Source organism: Cyanistes caeruleus, chromosome 1 (assembly GCF_971803275.1).
Source record: "Cyanistes caeruleus chromosome 1, bCyaCae1.hap1.1, whole genome shotgun sequence".
In the NCBI taxonomy this organism is placed as follows: Eukaryota; Metazoa; Chordata; class Aves; order Passeriformes; family Paridae; genus Cyanistes; species Cyanistes caeruleus.
Window position 1 is genome coordinate 47,031,498 of NC_141701.1, and position 19,559 is coordinate 47,051,056.

The window sequence follows — 19,559 nt, forward strand, 5'->3', positions numbered from 1 at the left end:
GCTCTGTTCTGAGGACATCAGGGAATCAGATATCTGGATTTTACAAGAGAAAATCAGATGCCAGAGGTACATTTATAATAACTCATCAAACATTTTCAGCACATCTGGTTGGTGAGGGTAAGTTACATCTGGGATGTAACCTCTCAGAGTTATGCCATTTTATGTATTTGCAGTTTTACTTTTTGGCACAACAATTTACAGATCTCTGGATGGGATAAATAATAAGAGGACCTTTATTTTTTGATTTGCAGCCTTGTCATTAAAATGGAGTGGATGCCATTGCTGGTACAGGGATTATTTTTGACTCTGTATGTTTTGAAGTTTCTGCCTTTTAGTCTGAGCCAACTCATCCCTAGCAGTCACACAGCTTTATCACCCGTATCCTCCCCTACATCTCTGCTTAGCATTCAAGGCATGTCTTGCACCATGACATCAGCATGGAAGGGACATCAGCAACTGATTTTTTTGTGGAAATTGCCTTTCACTCATACTCCATGCAGACAATTGTAAGGATTGCAGTTGCTCTGGTCTGCGTGTTGGCTGTGCAAAGAGCAGAATTGCTCTGGGAAAACCACTGGTTTTAAGAGAAGAGCAGTTTAAGGAGGTCATGCAGTTACATGGGATGGTGGCAGGTCATGTAGTATAGCAGTGTGCTCTTTGCTCCAGCCATACAAGCCAATGTTTCTTACTTTCCTTGGTTACCTGGAACCAGAGCATTAATCTCATGCTGACATCTGCAAGTTACTGAGTCAGTGAATGCCACGTTTGATGATGTAGGTGTCTTTACACTTACTGGCCTAAACTTGCTCTAACCATGATTGTCAGTGTCTTTCAGTGGGGTCCTGTTCTAACAAAACATGTACTTAAATATGTCCCTTCCCTTAGGTAAACATTGCTTGGAAAGAAGCAAAAAATAAAAAAAAAGTTAAGAACAGTTTTATGGAGCTGCTCTTGATTATCCCTCAGGAAATACTGATTCAACAAGCCAATGAAAAGAAAAACACTGAAAGCTTCCAAAACCACTCTGTTGCAGAAAGGAAGATGAAGTTTAAGTGCCAAAGACCAATGACACTGCTCTGCAACTAAGTGCAGTTACTCCAACCAGTGCTCTTGTGCTTTGAAGTTGCTGTGAAGCCTGGGGAAGTGAGAGTCCCATAAATGTGCCCAGGAGAGCAGGCTCTGAAATGGTCAAAATGGGACCACATGCTATTATAAAGTACTATTCACTGGAGTGAATTTCAGTGTAGCTTCCCGTTTTCTAAATGGGGTGAGAGAGCCCAAAGTCAGAAAAGCCTGAATCTTCCTTCCCTTCCTTCCCTTACTTGGTTTTACTCAAATGTATGGCGCTGGACAGATTTTTCAGTGCAATGTGAGGAAGACTGAGTTAAGATACCTGGTGTCCTCTGGAGTCTTCAAATTCATCATGTCTTTTCAGCTGATATTCAACTGATTGAGCTCAATAGTTTTTAATTTGAAATGTCTATACTTCAGTCAAGTGTGTTATGTGTTTGTTATTATTTTAATCCATTTTTCCTTTACAGTCAGGTGCAACTTCTCTGTTCTTTGCTGCACAGCAAGGCCACAACGATGTAGTGAAGTTTCTCTTTTCATTTGGAGCCTCCACTGAATTTAAGAATAAAGTAAGATGATAGGTCTATTTTTGCATGCTAATACATTCTGACGGTCAAGGCTGGGTTCTTTGTATTCACATCAAACATGACCAGGCAGTGTTAAGATGATGAAATCTCCTCACATGAACATTTTCTGAGTAATATGAGTAATGCAACACATTGTGAAATGTTAATTTTGGACTAGATTTTCCAACCTAGACTAGGAGGCATAAGTTCATCAGGGTCCCTTGATAGTGATTTCAGTCTTTCCTTATAAGCCATCCTCTAATAAAAGATCAAAGGGTCTTTTTGTACTTACCAGGTAGGATCCTGATTTAGGTGGTTAGGTACTCTCATTGCATAGAACTTACATTTCATCACTGTTGGGATGTCTCTGCATGCCACCATGGGATACATAGTCCTCTCTAAATTCCTAGTTTCCCATCTGGGACAAGAAGATGAAGTGCACCTCAGAGCTTTTATTTCTTTGTTCAGGCAGGTCCTTTTCCAAACTCTTCTTAGAACAGCCAGAAGTACAGGTGGCAGGGCCTGGGTTCCTCACCCCTCATGGTGTCAACAGCAGCAAGATCAGCAGTTCATCACTGACAGCAATACATCAAACCAGTTTCTTTGCCCAAGGCAGTACTAGCACCTCTGCTTTCAGCAAACAGGGGGAAAAAGCAACCTATTTTCATTAAATTTACTTGTCCTTGATCTGCTGGCTACATTTTGAAGCGTTCCCGTAATCTGGTGGGGAGGACATTTACCAGTCACTTACCCTGGGATCCCTAGTGATATCTTTGAAGAAGCAATAATTCTTTACTCTGCAATAATAAGTTTCTCCAGATACTTTAGTCTGTGATTTGAATGATTGTCTCAATCCATACCTTCCTGGAGTCCCTGGAAGTACAGGCTCTAAATATTGAGCAAATTGATGGAATATCAGAAACTCAGTTCCTTACACTCCAGGAGCTAAAAATCCCGATGTTTTGTGGCCAGAGTTCACACATGCCCATAGAGTAGGATTCTGATACTCCAGGGAGCTGTGCTTGTGGTGAGCAACTCTCTGACCACAGCAGCAATCAGTAATAAAAGCATGAATGAAACTGTGGCTGTTTAACACAAGAGCAACAGTGAAAGTTAACAATGCAGGAGGTTGCTTTGTTAAACACAACAGCTCTATCTTAAAGTGATGGATAATCTCATGTGGGACAAATTTATTGGATAAGGTTGCACATTGAAATAAATGATGCTTCTCTGACTTTTTTTTCAGGGTATGGGTGGTGGTTAACAAGATTCAGAGGGGTCATCTCCCCTTGCATTCAGCTGGCAAATTGGAGGCTCAGTACCTTATTTTGTCTAGAGGGACAGTTAGATCTTCACTCAATCTTTCCACAGCCTGTGAACTAGGAGTTTGTGAAGATGCCAGGATTTGATCCAGGAGTGGAACTACAGGCTTGAAATTGTCTGATCCTTCATGACAATACACAATCTTCTATGAAGCATGCAAAATATATTGGTGTGAAACACTAGGACAAATGAAGGGGAACAAAGATCTAAATATAAAAGAATATTCCTATATTCAGCTGTTCCAGATAGCTTCCATCTTTGGACAAATGCAAATTTGGGGTCTACTGTTGCTCACCTTGCAACTTTAATTCCAGTCTCTCTTTTCCTGCCTGCCTCTGCTTCTGAACCCAGACCTGACTTGGCCCATATGCCAGTCCCAAGTATTTTTTAAGCTGCTGGTTGCTCTTCCTCTCCAGACCACAGCTTTCTGCTACATCCAGACAAGCTGGCTGAAAGACAACACCAGCTCCCAATGGACATATCATGGGAAACTGGTGTGTGATGTGCATGTGAGATGATTTTCCAGCTGCATCACCCAGCATGTGCCTGAGCAGGAGGCACCAGTCAGGTGTAGCGCATGGACAGTCCACATCTTCCACTGGCCAGCTAGTGTGGCTTTGTATCAGTTCAACCTTCTGATTTAAGAATGTGGTTTCCATAGCTTGGAATAATTCCATCGTTCTGTTAAGAGGTGACCAACGTGACAGGCTCCTCCATTCCTCCCAAGCCCCAGAAACAATATAGTTGATGAAATTCTCCTTTTCAGGTTACGGACAAAGCATTTTCTTACTAAGACACTCATCTGGGAGCAGCACTGGAAAACATATGGCTGATCCTGTTTTTAAAGGGCAAAATTAATCCATTTGCAAAGAATATATATATTTCTATTATAAATTATGACATGGATTTGGAATAAGCACACAAATTTGAATGTATCCTAGAAAACAAAAATCCTAGAGACTTTTAACTGAGGAAATGCAAAGCCCAACATCTTTTTCATGCACTTATCTGTAAACTGTGATTACTACATTTGTTATTCATGTATGAGGATTCTGGAGAACTATCTTAATACAGGCATGCAATTTGTGTTAAGCCTTGCATCATTAGAATTGATATTTGTTATGGCAGACAAATAAAACTATTCTAAAATTGTGTAATAAAGTAATTAGCAATAAATGCTGATGTTCTAAAGGGAATAAATAGTACTATTGTAGGTTAACTATTATATAATTATTACATATAATATTAGTCATAAATATTATTCTGCATTGTCCCAGTCTGACATCCATAGAAATATTTAACATAGATTGAAACTTTTTCTTTTATTCTGATAGGTGTGATAAGCATGTGAGTTCTTAAAAAACATGGTGGCACATTTTCCAAGCAGTACTGCAGGTTGAACAGTATGTCAGAGGCTATTTTTCAGCAAGCAGTGATTGCAGAAAATCAGTTCTTCTCCTCTGTACCATATTTAAGAGATGGTTAAACAACATATAATTCCAAGCTACTTTCAGGTGATGATGACAGAGGAAAGGGGTCAGTGAACAGACAGGGGAACACCACTTAGTGTGGTCTTACCCAGCGCTGCTGTTCCAAGTATTTTCACTGCAGATTGGCAGCTGCTGTTATGTGCTGGCAGTGAGGAGGACAGACTCTGGGGAGGGCAGAAAAATGGTTTCAGGGAAAGAATTGCAGAGGTAGCTGAGAAAAGTCCAGCTCCTATCTGAGCTGGAAGTATTTGCAGTGCAGGATTAATAGAAGCTTCATTGTGTCAGGAAAACAGGATATGAGCAAGTAGTGAACCCAAGGCACTGTGCCATCTCTAAGAGGTTGCACAGTGGCCTCCTGCCTGCTGCAGAAGGGGTGATAGCCCCAGGAGCACCACAGTGCTTGCTCACATGTCCGGCTCCCACTTGCTGCCCTGCTCAGAGTTTCCAAGGGGCTTGCCAGTACCAAAGACGCTGCTTCAGCTTTTTACTTACCTCAGCTGAAGCCAAAAAGGAAAGAGGTAATCACGTGGCTGAAAAGGGTGTTAAAACTCTGTCATTTACTTTTTTATTTATCCCCCACAACTTATCTGCTTTCCCTATGGTCTGTAAAACATTGGGAGCTTCAGCTAGAGCTTACTGGAGTGAAGCGTAAGAGAAAACTAGATGGAAGCTCCATAGAGGCAAGAGGGGGGCTGAGTTTTCTCCTACTAATTAACAGTGGGCCCTCACACTGTTTGATTTAACTAAGGACTGTCTTATCACATGGTCTGTGGAAAAGTTTCCTGCCCCCAGCTTCCCTGCCTTACACAAAGATGTAAGATCTGATTTTTCACAGTGGTACCCCCAGCTCGGAGCAGAGTAATCCCAATCCCTTCTGTTGTATTATCACAACAGAACTATTGTTCTGTTTTATGTATTCAGCTTCATATATCAGACAGACAGCAGAGCAGGTCTTAGAGCTCAGCTGTGTTCCTGATCAGGGAGCAGATCTTTGAGCCCAGGAATTGTTACCCAGTTCTCTCTGCCACAATAAATATTTGCTTCAGAGTGGACAGATGGAATTGGGGACCATCCAGTGCTCCTTTTCTAACCTCTGGACTCTGATCAGATTGATCTAGGAAAACTTGGTCACTTTAGTCTGAAGGGATCCAAATGGTATATTTTGGCATTGTGTTACTCTTTCAAAAAAAGTGTATCTGTCTAAAACGGTTCGCTGGGTTGAACCAAACACTTGGTCAGGAACCCCTTTTTGAATTAATTAGGCATGTCTTGAGAGAGTGTTGCCATTCCTAAACCGCAAGCTGTCACATCTCCCAAGGTGGAATCACACTTTGGGATTCCAAGCTTTGGGCTTCGGCTCTGCTGTGCCAAATGCGGTTAGCTTTGCAGGCCTGCCTTTTATTTGAGCCTGTCACTTGGCTCCCTACAGAGATCATGATAATAACAATCTTCTAAAAATAGCAGGAGTTTATGGAGAGCACAAGAATTTTAGAAAACAAAAGCCAGACCAAAAAGCAATAAACAAATTTCTCCCATATGCAACCAACTGAGCATGTCTATTTACCCTCCATACAGGGAACTTTAATATTTTCAAGCTTCCTAAAACTTGCCTCTACACAGAGGACCTTCAGTCTGGACAGCACAGTTTCTGTTCTTAATTCACTAACTTTTCTCTCTTAACTTCATTCAGGGAAAAAGTCTTTAAAAATGTCTCTGGTGTTTTTTTTTTTGTTTCTAGCCCTTTGATCTGCTGTCACCACTTGAGCAAAGTGGCTTTCATCTGGCTGGGGAGAGGAAATAGGTTTCATGAAGCTATTAGCTTTTCCATTGTCTTTTAAGTGTGTATAAGGTGTTTCTTTAATCCAGGCACAATTGTGATTGCTTTTGTGCTTTGTTTCAGCAGTTCCCATTAAATTACGGTAGTTTAATTTGGCAGGAAAGTCTAATTACTTATAAGAGAAACTTAAATCCACTGACCTGGTTACACACTGAATTTACTCAATTGATCTATAATTAATAGGCAATTCTTAGACTGTCACACAACAGCCTCACATATCTGGCTTTGTTGACACCCAAGCCTTCTTTTCTTTTAAATGTTGTAGTCAGGAAGGGTGAATATGAGGTTTTGGGGGTACCTATAAACAGTGCTTGTGGGTTAATTCAGTCATGTCATAGCTTGAGTTTTCACAAGGCTATTACATGAAATTGCACCATTGATTAATAAATTTCACTGTCACTTCTCATTATAAAAGATCCATTTGGTCACTCAAGCTGTAACTTCTTTTTTTGGATATCTGTCTACATGGAAAATCTCAGACAACTTTGGAGTTGTTTCAGAGAACAAGGCTAGGCCAAAGCACAGTCTTGTGTCCACATTAATAACAGCTCTAGAAACCATTTACCTGAAATACTTTAGATAGCTTATCTTGCGGAGGAGAGGCTTGAGACTGGGAGATGGTAGAGGAGAAGAGAGAAGACCTGTGGTGGGGACATTTTGGGATGTGCATCATCTTTGCACAATGGCATGATGCCATCCCAGGCAGAAGATAAGGACTCCCTCTCCATAGCTGTGTCTGAAACACTGGTAATTTTTGAGCGGGGCACAGCACATTTAAGATGGCAAGACTTTGCTGTCTCAGTTGTTCCAGCTGGTTTGGAGTCAACCACCAGTGATACTGAGGTGCTTCCCTTCTCTGCTGGCTCCCAAGGAAATGTTTCTACAAGCAGGGATTGATGCATGTGCCTAGGTCTCCCTTTAGTGGTGATGTGCAGCAACTCTAACTGCCTGGGATTGATCCTACCTGCAGGGATCGCTTCTCAAGCAGAAGTAACAAAGCTTTCACTGGTGGGCATGGCTTTGGTCAGACTCACACTTCCACAGTCAGATAGCACACTTTAAAATGCTTCCTCTCTATTCAGCTTCAGGCCAACAATCCACTGATGAGAGGCAGGAGAAAAACAGGGCACAAGGTTCTGGGCAGAGAAGTGCAGATGATCAATAGACTCTGGAGCAGTGGAAAGGTGTGCAGTCCTTCCATCGGTAAAAGAGTTTAGCAGGCATGAGGAAGAGATGTGGAGGAGCTTGGAGTTGTGAAAGAAACAAAGCTTCCAATGGCAAGGCAGAAGATAAGGAATGAAAAACAGAATTTTCTTAGTTCCTTTCCCTCCCTAAAAAAACTCAGGAGAAAAATTTATATAGTGACTGAGCCAAGTTGAAAGATTTAAATGTCAACACTTGGCATTAAATTTATGAAAGATTCAGTAGCTACTCATTACAGAACTGCTGTGAGCCAAATTCTGAAAAGTCTTAAAGTTTGGCTCTTTATTTTTGTGGTGATGTTCAGCCCAGTCCCACCTGACTGTACCCATTCTTTGCTTTCTCACAGGATGGAGGCACAGCTCTCCTGGCTGCCTGTCAGTACGGGCATGCAAAAGTAGTGGAAACTCTGCTGAAGCACGGCGCCAACATTCACGATCAACTCTATGTGAGTTATTTGACACACACAATATTGACAATGGTGGTGGTGGAACAAATGTGCTGTTGCTTGGACAACAGCAGACACCCTGGCTCCAGCACAGACAGGCATTTGCCAAATGCTGCCGTTTTATAGTACTCTGTTCCTCTAAGATGTGGATTTTGTTAACTGTCTGCTTTTCATGATGCTGAGTGAAGTAGCACAAAATCAGAAAAGATTCTTTGGCTGCCTTCTGGTTGACGATCTGTATGGAGGATATGTACCAAATCTGGAGGACTTGTGCTACCCATTAGCCTTGGATGAAAGAGCAATTTGTAGAAGAGTGAATAGCTCTAGAGCCACTGAAGTACATTAGTCTTCTGCCAGAAGGAATAGTAAAAATTAAAATCTTAAAATTACTTCAAAGCTTTTTTTTTAAATATCAATTAAAATATGTTATTTGGTATTTATGAATCTCCAGTTTGCCAGTGTTTTGGGCAAAGTAAGGTTAAAATAGCTGAACTGATGTTGTTTAGTTGACTTTTCAGAAAGTTGGATTGAACCAATAAAGCTCTGGATTTAATTTACTCCAACAGAGACACAGATAAATTGAGCTTTGCAGCATTCAACAGAAACGAGTAGCAGATTTTGTCTCTGCTTCCCACTACTCTTTCCTACCCCAAGGCACTCAAGACAGACAAAGAGGAAGTTGTTTCTCCAAGATATAAGAGTTTTTTTCAGCTGTTTCCATTGGCTTTGGATCTGCAGGGTGCTGTTGCACTCCCAGTTCCTACTGGCTTGCAGGGGAGCTGAGTGCTGGTGACTGCAGGAGTGGTCATAGTGGGATCCCCACCTCAGAGCTGCCTCACCCCTCATTTATAAAGAAGGTTGCTCCACCCTAGCTGTTGTGCAAATAGGAATTGTCTTTCTGATCTGAGGGCAGTGATTCATCCCTCTGCAGGGTAATCCCAGGAGCTGCCACTCAGTTTAAAAATAGCTATGCTGCCACACCTGCAGACTCTTACCCAGAGGTCAAGGCAGTAAAATAACTTCCTTGTTGTGTCTCCTGGAAATGAGCAATAGTTACAACTGGATTTTAAAATGTACTTTTATTGCTCTCAGACATTGGGCAAAAGCAGTCAGAAACAGTTGTGCAATAAAATAAAAATAAGATCTCTTGAAAAAAAGTGTTGTCTAGCTCTTTTGTGGGCCAAGCTGCATTTGTCAAGTGGTACCTGGAGGGCAGTTTCACTGGCAGCCAGATGAGAGGGATTTTGAGCATTTAGATACTTCTCCCAGAACTATCAAAATCAATGTTTTAATCTTAAATTGACTCATGTGAGGGGTCAGGAAAGCAAGAGACAAAGAATACTCTAACTAAATAGCATTTCTTGCAGAAATACGCTATGGCCTCAGAACAGCATTTTCATTAGAGCATCAATTCTAATCAAATACGTATAAGTGAATGCAAGGCTCTCCATCTTTATTTATCCTACAATAAAGAGCTTTTTTAATATCACACAATCTTGTTTACTTTCTAAATTGAAGTGTTCTCTGTCTCTGGAGGAAGCCTGCAAAGGCTCTGGTACCACCAGGTTTCTTCATATACTCAACAACCAGAGAAAACAGCCCATCAGATGTCCCAGGGACAGACATTAATAGTGCCAGCAGACACCTCTTTTGTTTACCAGGACATTTGTCTTGAAATAAATGTCAAAAATCCTAAATTCAGTCCCTGGGGAACTACATTCAGGTCATGCTTCACCAAGCCTGTGCTGAGTTTTTAAGTTAGAGGAGTAGCTAAGCACTCTTTGACTGCAGACAACAGCATTTAGTCCCAACATGGTGATATGATAACAAGGTCAACAGCAGGCTTTCACTAAAATGCCCTGTATTTTGTGATAAGCACTTGCCTGAGTTGGCATGAGAGGTGTACTTGCACATCTGAGACGTAGTAAAGGGGTTAATTCCTGTCTCTATTTAAACTAAAAGATTTTCGCCTCCTGGGAAAACTTGTCCTAGCACATCCTGTGCTCAGTGCTGTGCATGTAGGATGGGTAAACACCTGTCCCACCCTCAATACAGATTTCTACTTATAGTTGGTTATAATGCTGTTTGAAAATGTTCCATCAAAAACACTTAATGAAATATGACTTTTAATTTTTTTCCTGTGGAAGAGGTTTCTCTGAAGTAAAATTCCGAGAACATCTGCACATGAAAGACATATCAAAGAAAAATAAAAACCTGTATTTTTTTCACAGTTTTTTCTTTCACAAGCTTTGTGCAGGAAAATTCTGATTTTTATTATGGCTACAAAATACTTTTAGATTACTATATAACAGGTGAAGTCTCTTATACAAGATATTCCAGAGCAGAAGCATGGTGGTTTCTGGGGTGGCAGAGTAGTATGGCACAGGCCTTACTCCTTCAGCCTCAAGGGCAGACTTCAGTGCTGGGGTTTGCAGTTTTGCAAAGTACCTGACGTGTTTCCACCATGTATCCATGTAGCAGAACACTTCTGCATGAACATGCTAAATGAACCTACATTACTTTACAGGAACTGATTTCTAGTTATGTAGCTGAATGGCTCAATGAACTAGACTCTTAGTATTCCAGACACAGGATTTAATGCTGCATTTGATATATGATAGGAACCAGTATTTGTGCATACTGAATGAAAATGTTGCCACGGTTTATTATGAACTAGACTTCACATTTTGGTAATTATTTCTTGAGCATGGCTGTAGATCTGCTATTACAAAGCATAATGACTAAAGATTGAGAACTTAATTCAGTTTGATGTGGTTTTGTGTAGAAAAATGGCATCACTTCAATGCAGTGTAAGACATATGTGTTTGTTCTTAGGATGGAGCTTCTGCAATTTTCCTGGCGGCACAAGGAGGATATCTGGATGTCATCCGATTATTGCTCTCTTCAGGAGCAAAGGTTAACCAGCCACGACAGGTATGATCAACACTTCAGGGCAGAGCTGGGTTCTAATGTTATAGTTATGAAAATTAACACTGGAATTTTCTCCAGGCATTGGGTTCCTGTGGAGGTGTTTCATTGAAAGGAAATTTGTGGCTGTGCCAACATTCTGTGTTTTAGCTCAAATTGGTAACATGATTTTGAAATCAGTATCTCAGTCATTTCTGAAAGAATTGAAACTTGAAAGTTCTGCTCTAGATGTACACATTACACCCTACAAGCCACCATCCCTGGAGGCTTTTAAAAGACAGCGTAGACATGGCACTTGGCTCATGGTTTAGTGGTGGACTTGGTAGTGCTGAGTTAACAGTTGGACTCAGAGGTCTTTTACAGCCTAAATTATTCTATGATTCTAGAGCAGGTCAAATCACTGACTGTTCCTTTAAATGGGTTTGAACCACGTGCATGTTTGGGTCAGGCACCAAACTAAATCAAAATAAAGCCCTCCAGCTGTATAGAATGTTGATGTAAGGGCCTTGCACTACCTCTTGCAACTACCAATCTGTTTGTGTTGTTCCCCATTACTTTTGAAGGTCTACACAGCCTACAACATCCCCAAGTTCTTTTGAAAGTTGTATGAAAAACTTTTGAAAATTTGGGAGCTTTAGGAGGCAGTACTAAATTTTTGAAATCTCCAGACCTTCAGATGTGGCTTTGGTATCAAAGTTTACCTTTGACAAATGCTTTAATTTTTAGTTTTATTTTTGCTTGTTTGTTTGTTTTACTTTGTGTCATTCCTATGCGCTCTGAAATTCAAGCATGAGCATTGCCTTAATCTCTGGAAGTTCTTGATACATATGGAAAGCTTTTCTCCCTATTTCCAGCTAGTCACTCTAGTGGGCCTGATGTTACAAACACATACAACCAGTAACAGCTGTAAGCATGAAAATAGCTCTTCTGCAAGCAGTAGGGCTGCTGTTTGATCATTAAATGGAAAGTGCCAGCTAGATTTGATGGTTCAGAGATCCCTGCTAGGGTTAGGGGCTGGATCCACACTGCGTCACTGGATGCTGGAGTTAGGTAAGGGTACGAGAGGCTTTTTAGTTTTAAATGAACTGTGGGATAGGTAAGTGTATGTGGTATACAGAGACATGTATGAAAGCTCTCTTGCTTTCCAAATAAAAGGGTTTCTTAATTGTTTAGCTGTTTCTTGACTCTAAAATCAGTGCCTAAACAGCCAGAGGTGGAGCTGCACAGCTATCTTTACACCCAGCATGTAGAAAAGTCTGTTTAGAGATGGAGCTTCTCGGGGCTCTCTGCCTGCTTTGAGAGACCCTCGCCTGTGGTCTGCTGAAACCCTGGAGGCAAGGTAGCTGTCCTGGGTCTTCACTGCACATTTGAAATTGATGGGATAAGGTCTTGTTCTTGCAATTAGTCATGCATGTCAGCCAGGTGGCTGTGATCACTGACTGCAGCAAGTGAAAAAGCAGCAGGCAAGAGCAAATAAGTGTAAAAACTCTATTAACAGTGGACAACGTGGCATGAGACAAGCTCCGCCAGGTATTTTCAGTATTTCCTTTCATCTGCACCAAAAGCCTGACAAATCATAGCCTGGCAACAGACACTGATCTATATTCTTCTGCTGCATGTGTAGGTCTGTGTACACTCCTAACTGTAGTGTAAGGAAAGAGGATTAGTATTTAAGTGCTTTAACTGAAACAGTTTTCCTACTCCCCCTAGCCCCTCATCTGAGTACCAGAGCTGTGCTGGCAGGTACCTTCTGGATTGATGCGTTAGCTGCTCCTAGGCTGCCTCCACAGCCTAGAAAAAAAAGCTTAAGAAATGTTAAAAGATGTTAATTAAATCTAAAATTTCAACGTAGAAGGAGAGACCAAGGTATGCATTAATGCCTTTTGAGTAAGTCAAAATAGTTGGGGAGCTTTAGATCTGGCTGCACCCTGTTGCCATTAAAACTGCATTCTGCTATCTGTAATTATAATGCAGCTAATTCTTTCTGACACTATTTTTTTAGCTCTCTAATCCAATTTCTACAACACAATGTTTCATGAGGGATTTTTAAATCTTAGTTGAGGCAAAGACTTGTCTCTGTGTGAATGTTCCTCCTGGCTCCTCTGTTTCATCTCCAGCAGGACAGACCTTCTTTGCTTGAGGGTACCTCCGATCCCTGCTAAGATTATGCCTGGATAAGTGCGTGGCATTTGTGTTTGGGCCCACTGTAATCTGAAACATTTCCTTAACAAATGGAACATTTTTACTGTTTAATTAGTCAAGTAATGGTTGGATGGACTTCAGTCTCTTTCTTACTAACAAATGGATTTGTACTTAGTTAGAAGGTGGCGTGCTGGTCATGAGGAATGTAGCTCTAGAAGGGGCAGTTTTGATGCCAGACAATTCTCATTTACAAGCTACATTGCTCTCACTGTGGTAGAAGACTTTTCCAGGCAACATTACATCAAATGCAGGGCTACAGAGTTCCAGGTGTGAGTTCATCTCCTTCCTCGTGGTGTCCAAGTTTTCCTCTCTACCTTGGGAATTTGGTGGCTTTATCCATGAACCTGCACACATGCGTCTGGTCCTGCTGCTGTAGTGGGTACCACTTCCCCCTCAGTCTGGTGTCCCACCTCCTGTCCCATGAAGGTACTTCTGACACCACAGAGCATTTTGGATGGTCCTGGCTATCCATCTGCAAGCTCTTCAGCTCAGCTCTCACAAGAACAAATAGTGAAGCTTCCTGGAAAGTTTCTTCCCTGGCGATGTCCTTTCTCTTGGGTTGTAATTGCCTTCTGCTCTTGTCAATATTGAGGAGCTGGGTAGGAATTCTTTTGTCATCTTTTTGTCTAGACAGAGCTGGGGGCAATGTCTGAAGCCTGCTACAAGAGATGTTTCTATGCTTCTTCAACTTACAAAACAAAGCTGTAAGATTCTTTGCCAGTGCTGTTTTGGCAGTCTGTGTCCCAACAGGCTTTATTCTGGCTGGCTAAGCAGATTCAAAATAATCTGAAAATTAATGACTTTTTTCTTAGTACACGACATGCAATTACACATATATGTAAGCCAGTAAATCTATATAGGGTGCACTTCAGCAAGCAAGTAATTTGTTGTTGGCAAATTAGGTGTAGTAGTGCAAGTGGACTAATAGGCAGAGCAATGGAGGAGATGACATTGAGTAGCCTGAGAGTAGGGGTTGTCTGCCCCTGGAAATACCTACTGGAAATTTGAGGTGTCTTTCACCTCCCACCCTAATCTGGCCTTTTCTAAAACTTCAAGCTATAAGCAAAAGTTGAGATTCAAAGCTGCAAGATGAAGTCATTAGTTAATGGGTAAGACAAAGAGCATTAATAATTTCAGTCAGAGTCTATTTGGAATTTCTGGCTGCTGGACATCATAAATTGTTGTCCATATATACTAGCTTGTAAACGAATGTGGAAAAAAAGAGCACTTTACAAACATATGGGGTATTTAAAATTATTCTAGTAATGTAGTGATCTGCAGTCTGATGGGTGGGCAGAGGGACAAGGAAAGGAGAGTAGATTTTGAACTGCATCTTTTCCTGCTCTCACTTTCTTCCTGGCTCATCTGCAAGCCCTAATATCTGTTTACACATGAATTCTTAGTAAAATGTAGTATCTGCTTTGTGTCATTCACCAACATGAAAATGGACAAAAAGCTCATCTACTCCATATAAATATTATAGATATTTGCATAAATCTCAGTGCTAGATGCTGTTTGCTTAAGAGAAAGAAGCTGACCATAGTCAATGTGAGCCCATCATTTTCTTCACTATCTTTCTTCTCTTCAGGCTAAGTCCTTCAATACAGCCACTATTCCTCATAATGTACTTTTGTCTCTATCCTATAGCTGAGGTGCTGAGGATAATGTCTGACAGCAGTGATATTACCCATTTGCATTTCCTTTAGCTCCTTTTCATATATACATGAAAATAGGGGTTGTTCCTACAAACTTCACTCTGAGTAAACAAAAGCTGTTTCCTATGCTGAGCTTGTGTTTTCATTGCTTGTGTAAATACAAGTGTGGATTTGCACAGCATTGGCTCTTCGGGCAGATTAAATTGTGTAGGCTGCTCTCAGATATTTTCCAAGTTTTACAGGCTTTTTCAATGTGCCTATTGCTATTTTCTAGAGCCCTCTGGTGGGGGGAGATTAGAAAAATATGAAGTGTCAAGTTACTTGTAGGGAAAACACTAAAATAAATAAATTGAAGAGGGACAGTTTTTGCCATCAAACTAGCATCACACACTCTGTATACAAGACAGCCTTTGTTATTTTTGAATCACAAAGAACACTCATATTAACAGGATATATATATACCAGAGTGAGTTCAGTCACTAAGTTCAATGAGTTAATTTATAGAGAAATGATACAAGGGTGGGCAAAGTTCATGTTCCCCACCATTAGAGAATACTGAAGATCTCAGGATGTGCATTTGTTCCTTCTCAGAATCAGAAAAAGGGAAGCCCAGATTATTATATCAAAAGAATAAATAACTTTTCTGTTTCTTTAAAAGAATTAATTCACTAGTCCATGGAAAGAAGAGAACGGATTCAACAATGGTTTTCTGGGTTGCATGAGCAAGTCATAGGAATCTTGAGCTGGGACTGGGAAGTGAGACTATTTTTTTGATTAAGGTGACAGTATCTTATTTAATGTAAAAAGTTGATTTCTCCTGAAACTTATCATTAAGGCTGTTTTTGAAGTCTCAGTTTAATTTGTCTTCCTCTTTTGAGCCAAGCCTTCAGGATGCAGAGGGTGGTGAGGGGAACTGGCAAGTCCTAGAGGCAGAAGCAGCCTGGCTTTGTGGGGCCACACTTCCGTGTTAAAGTCCAATACAGGCAAAGCCTTTTTTCAAGGCTCATGGGAATAAATTTGGCACCACATAACTGCTGGAATCCTCCTGCAGTCTGGAGAATCAGGCCATTTAGAATAAAAAAGAGGAAAAGACACAAACCTAAATTCTACTTGCAGTGAGAAATACTTCTAGTGCTTCAACACACTTTTGCCTTTGGGAGGGAAATCCATCACAAAGTTTAGCTTTCTCTGAATGTGCATTTTATTTTCTGAGATTTTGTGCTCAGATAATGATTGTGTAGGACAACTTTTCCAAAGCAGATTGTTTCATGCTGGATTCCTTGATTATTGTCTTGTTTTCTAGTGGAGTTTTGAAGATAAAATTTGTGAAATTCTCACCTTCACTCTAAGGCAGGATATTTTTATCAGATTCCCTGAGTATGGATAATGTAATTTAATATTGAAAGCTGGTGAACACCTTGCATTGCTCCCTAGCTTCTGTAAACAACTTTCACTCCCTGTGTGCAGGCACCCAGCTGCAGAATCTGCCTCTGTGTGCTGAGGTTTGGCTGTATCCTCTGTCCCATCTAATCACCTAGAGTTCAAAGTACACAGGATACCTTTAGCCCCTATGTTTCAAACTTCCTGTGTATTTTAGGCATGGCTGGTGCTTTACTGGGCTTTAATTTCACAGAGCAATGCACATTTCTGGCAAACAGTGCAAGACAAGAGGGCTCTACTCCACAAACTGAAGCAGTTCTAACTTGATACATCAACCTACCACTTGGGTTTGGACACAGTTTGCATTTGTCTCCCTGTAGGATTTGAAAGAGTAATTGAAGTACATCAATTCCAGTAGGCTTGGGCAGTAAAACATCAGAGGGCACAGAACACTGAAGTGAAGCCATCAGGAGTCATATTTTGTTTGCAGGACGGGACAGCTCCCTTGTGGATTGCCTCGCAGATGGGTCACAGTGAAGTGGTGCGAGTGATGCTGCTCCGGGGAGCTGAGCGAGATGCAGCACGGGATGTGAGTAGCACTTCCTCCTGTGCTCTGTCTGCAACTTAATGCCTCTTTTTGGGGGCTGTAAGTCTGCCTGGATGGAGGCTTGGTGCCTCCAGAGTCCGTCCTGTTTGTCAGGTTCCAAAGTCCCATCACGGGTTTCCTTTTTCCCTTTGTGTCTGGGACAGCTTCCTGGAGGGACCTTCTGGAATAAGGGAATGGAAATGTCCACATAGTTGAGAGACAAAGATGGTATATGGTGTCACTGGTTTCTTTTATCCTGAAGTTTTCACCCTCCAGAGGAACAATCCTCCAGGTACCCTAAAACCAGCAGCACGTGCTGTGGAGGTGCTCCCTCAAAGGTGATGAGCAGAGGAGACTGTCCTTTCAGATGTGTGGAGAGAGCTGGTGTTTACCTCCAGCTTTTTCTTCCCCTCCAGCTTCCTGTGCAAAGGCAATGCAGGCAAGGCATTTATGACATTTCTCTTTTTTTAAAGGATGGTACAACTGCCTTACTGAAGGCTGCCATTAAAGGCTACAACAATGTGATAGAAGAGTTGCTGAAATTCTCTCCCACGCTTGGCCTGCTGAAGGTTAGTAGTGAAACACAGAGTTTTTTTTTAGGCAGAACACAAGAACACAAAGGGTCTGATAAAAGACCTGGCATTTATGACTACTCTAGTGGAAGATGATAGGAATCATAGGAATCATCTTCATAGGAACAAACATGATCTTTCTTAGCCTTAATGCCACTCAAATATTTTTAAAGAAAATTGTGAATTTAATTATTGGAATGAGGAAGCACATTGTGTCATAGAAGAAATTCTGCTTTTTGTCACTTGATTCTATTTCTACTGTATGCAGATTACTCTTGACTGTATAGTTTTAACATTATACCCAGCCTTCTATTGCATTTAGTCAGCAAAATATTGTCCTAAAAGATGTGTTGTGAACAGATTCTCTACTTGATTTTGTTTTCCTCTGAATTCATAAAGTGACTTGAAAAATTTGGAAGCTGCTTTTTAATGGCTGGCCTAATTTTTATGTGTCTATAAATCACATACTTTGATAGCCTCTGTGCATGCAAATGATTGGCAAACTTAATGTACTTGAAAATGTAGGTGGCATCAACTTAGTTATTAATTTTGAATATGAAATAGCTTCCACACATATTTGAACTGTCAGTTTGCAACCACAAACAAAAGGCCAGCTATAAAAACCCCTACCAATCAGCTGCCTGACACTGAGGCCATTAATCATCAGAGAGATGAGATAAAATGCACAGATGGCTTCCATTACTGCGTGTGCTTCTGTTTCACTTGCTAATGACTGATTTTGCCAGGCAGAAACAAGTGCTGTGTTCATGTCATCTCTGATCTATTGACAAGGGTGGTTATTAAAAGGAAATACTGCTGCAGTAAAGTAAACTTGACTCTTATTTTTATTAAAGCACTGAAAATCACCTCCTCCACATCCCACTAGGCTGCCAGCACCCTAAATTAGACCCTGTACCCTTTGATGACCTAATCTCTTCCATGCTACCTCTTTCTCCCTCTGTTCTTTGTCTGGTCTATTGTTTGTCTAGGTATGTTCTTTGTGTTTCACTGCCTTTTGCTTTTCTTCTCATGCATGGTACAAACACCTCCACTGGCATTTCCTAGAATGGGACCTCTGCTCTTCATGCAGCCGTCCTGAGTGGCAACGTGAGGACCGTGGCGCTGCTCCTTGAGGCAGGAGCGGATCCATGCCTGAGGAACAAGGTGGGTGCTGTCATACCATCCTCCCAGGCAAGGAGCTCAGTGGTAGAGCCACTGAGGTGGGGGCAGCCCATGTTTCTGTGTAAAATTCAGGGCACTGCTGATACAAAAAAAAAATTCCCCAATTACACAGATCTTTCCCATATCTGTTAGTTTTCTGAATTAGTTTTGCATTCTTTTGATGACAGCAATTTTTCTGTAGAAAACTTACCATGGTTTTATCCCATGAAGTGTTTTAACATTACATGTTTTACAATTTCTGTGAATATGTCTGCTTCTGACATATTTCTGAACTATTTGCTGCTAGGGTTTGTTATGGGTTTGTTAAGCTGTGAATGAATGTTTGGCACTGCTTCTGGTTTATGACTGGGTGAGTGAAAGTAAAACAAGTAATCCAGCACATATCTTGTAAATATATTGGTCATTTAATATATAATCTCTGGCTGTTAATTTCTGCATCATTCCACTTGATGGCAGCACAGTTAATGTCATTCACACAGGAGTCTCTGTTAATAGACATTTGGGGTTTATACTATAACCTGAAAATGTACAAGATTTTTCTGCTACTGATAATGATCTGCAGCAGCAGGGTGTGCAGCAGAAGAAAGAGTGTGGCTGAAACCTCTCCTACTGATTTCTTTTTCTTTTTTTTCTTTTTTTTTTAATTTTTGTACACATGCTATTTGGCATGAGAGAGTATATTTGCAGGACAGAATTACTGATTCTAAGAAGCAGCTTCATCATAAATACTTTGTGTTACCAAAATTGTATTCAATAAATAATAAAAAACCAAACTCATTTTCTATAACCAACCTTACAGCGTAACACTATTTCATATCAATTTAAGTTGTCCCTTGGAGTTTTATGGACATTAGTATATAAGGACCTGACTCATCTCCCCTGAAAGATCAGTACTTATGCTCTCCTTCTGTGGCAGGAAGAGGGACCCCAAAGGCATTTAGCATGGACAGTCAGCACAAAATAAGCTGTCACTCAGATTACATTCTGGGATTGTTCTGAAGACTTAAGTAAGACTTGAACACTGAAAAATGGTTTCCTAAGATATCTCCAGCAGTGGTGGAGACAACACTAGAAAAAACCCATGTCATTATAATGACCAGTACAATCTTCTGTAGAGTA

General features: G+C 40.9%; 1 protein-coding gene across 3 annotated transcripts in view; it reads left to right on the forward strand.

Moving 5' to 3' along the window:
- ANKRD29 (ankyrin repeat domain 29) overlaps positions 1-19,559 on the forward strand; it is a 30,240-nt gene that overhangs the window by 7,301 nt on the left and 3,380 nt on the right. For all 3 annotated transcript variants that reach the window (XM_023921241.2, XM_023921242.2, XM_023921243.2), the window contains 6 exons: positions 1,542-1,640; positions 7,837-7,935; positions 10,771-10,869; positions 16,591-16,689; positions 17,160-17,255; positions 18,324-18,422. In XM_023921241.2, the coding sequence (XP_023777009.1) occupies positions 1,542-1,640; positions 7,837-7,935; positions 10,771-10,869; positions 16,591-16,689; positions 17,160-17,255; positions 18,324-18,422 (591 nt within the window). The remainder of the gene's footprint in view (positions 1-1,541; positions 1,641-7,836; positions 7,936-10,770; positions 10,870-16,590; positions 16,690-17,159; positions 17,256-18,323; positions 18,423-19,559) is intronic.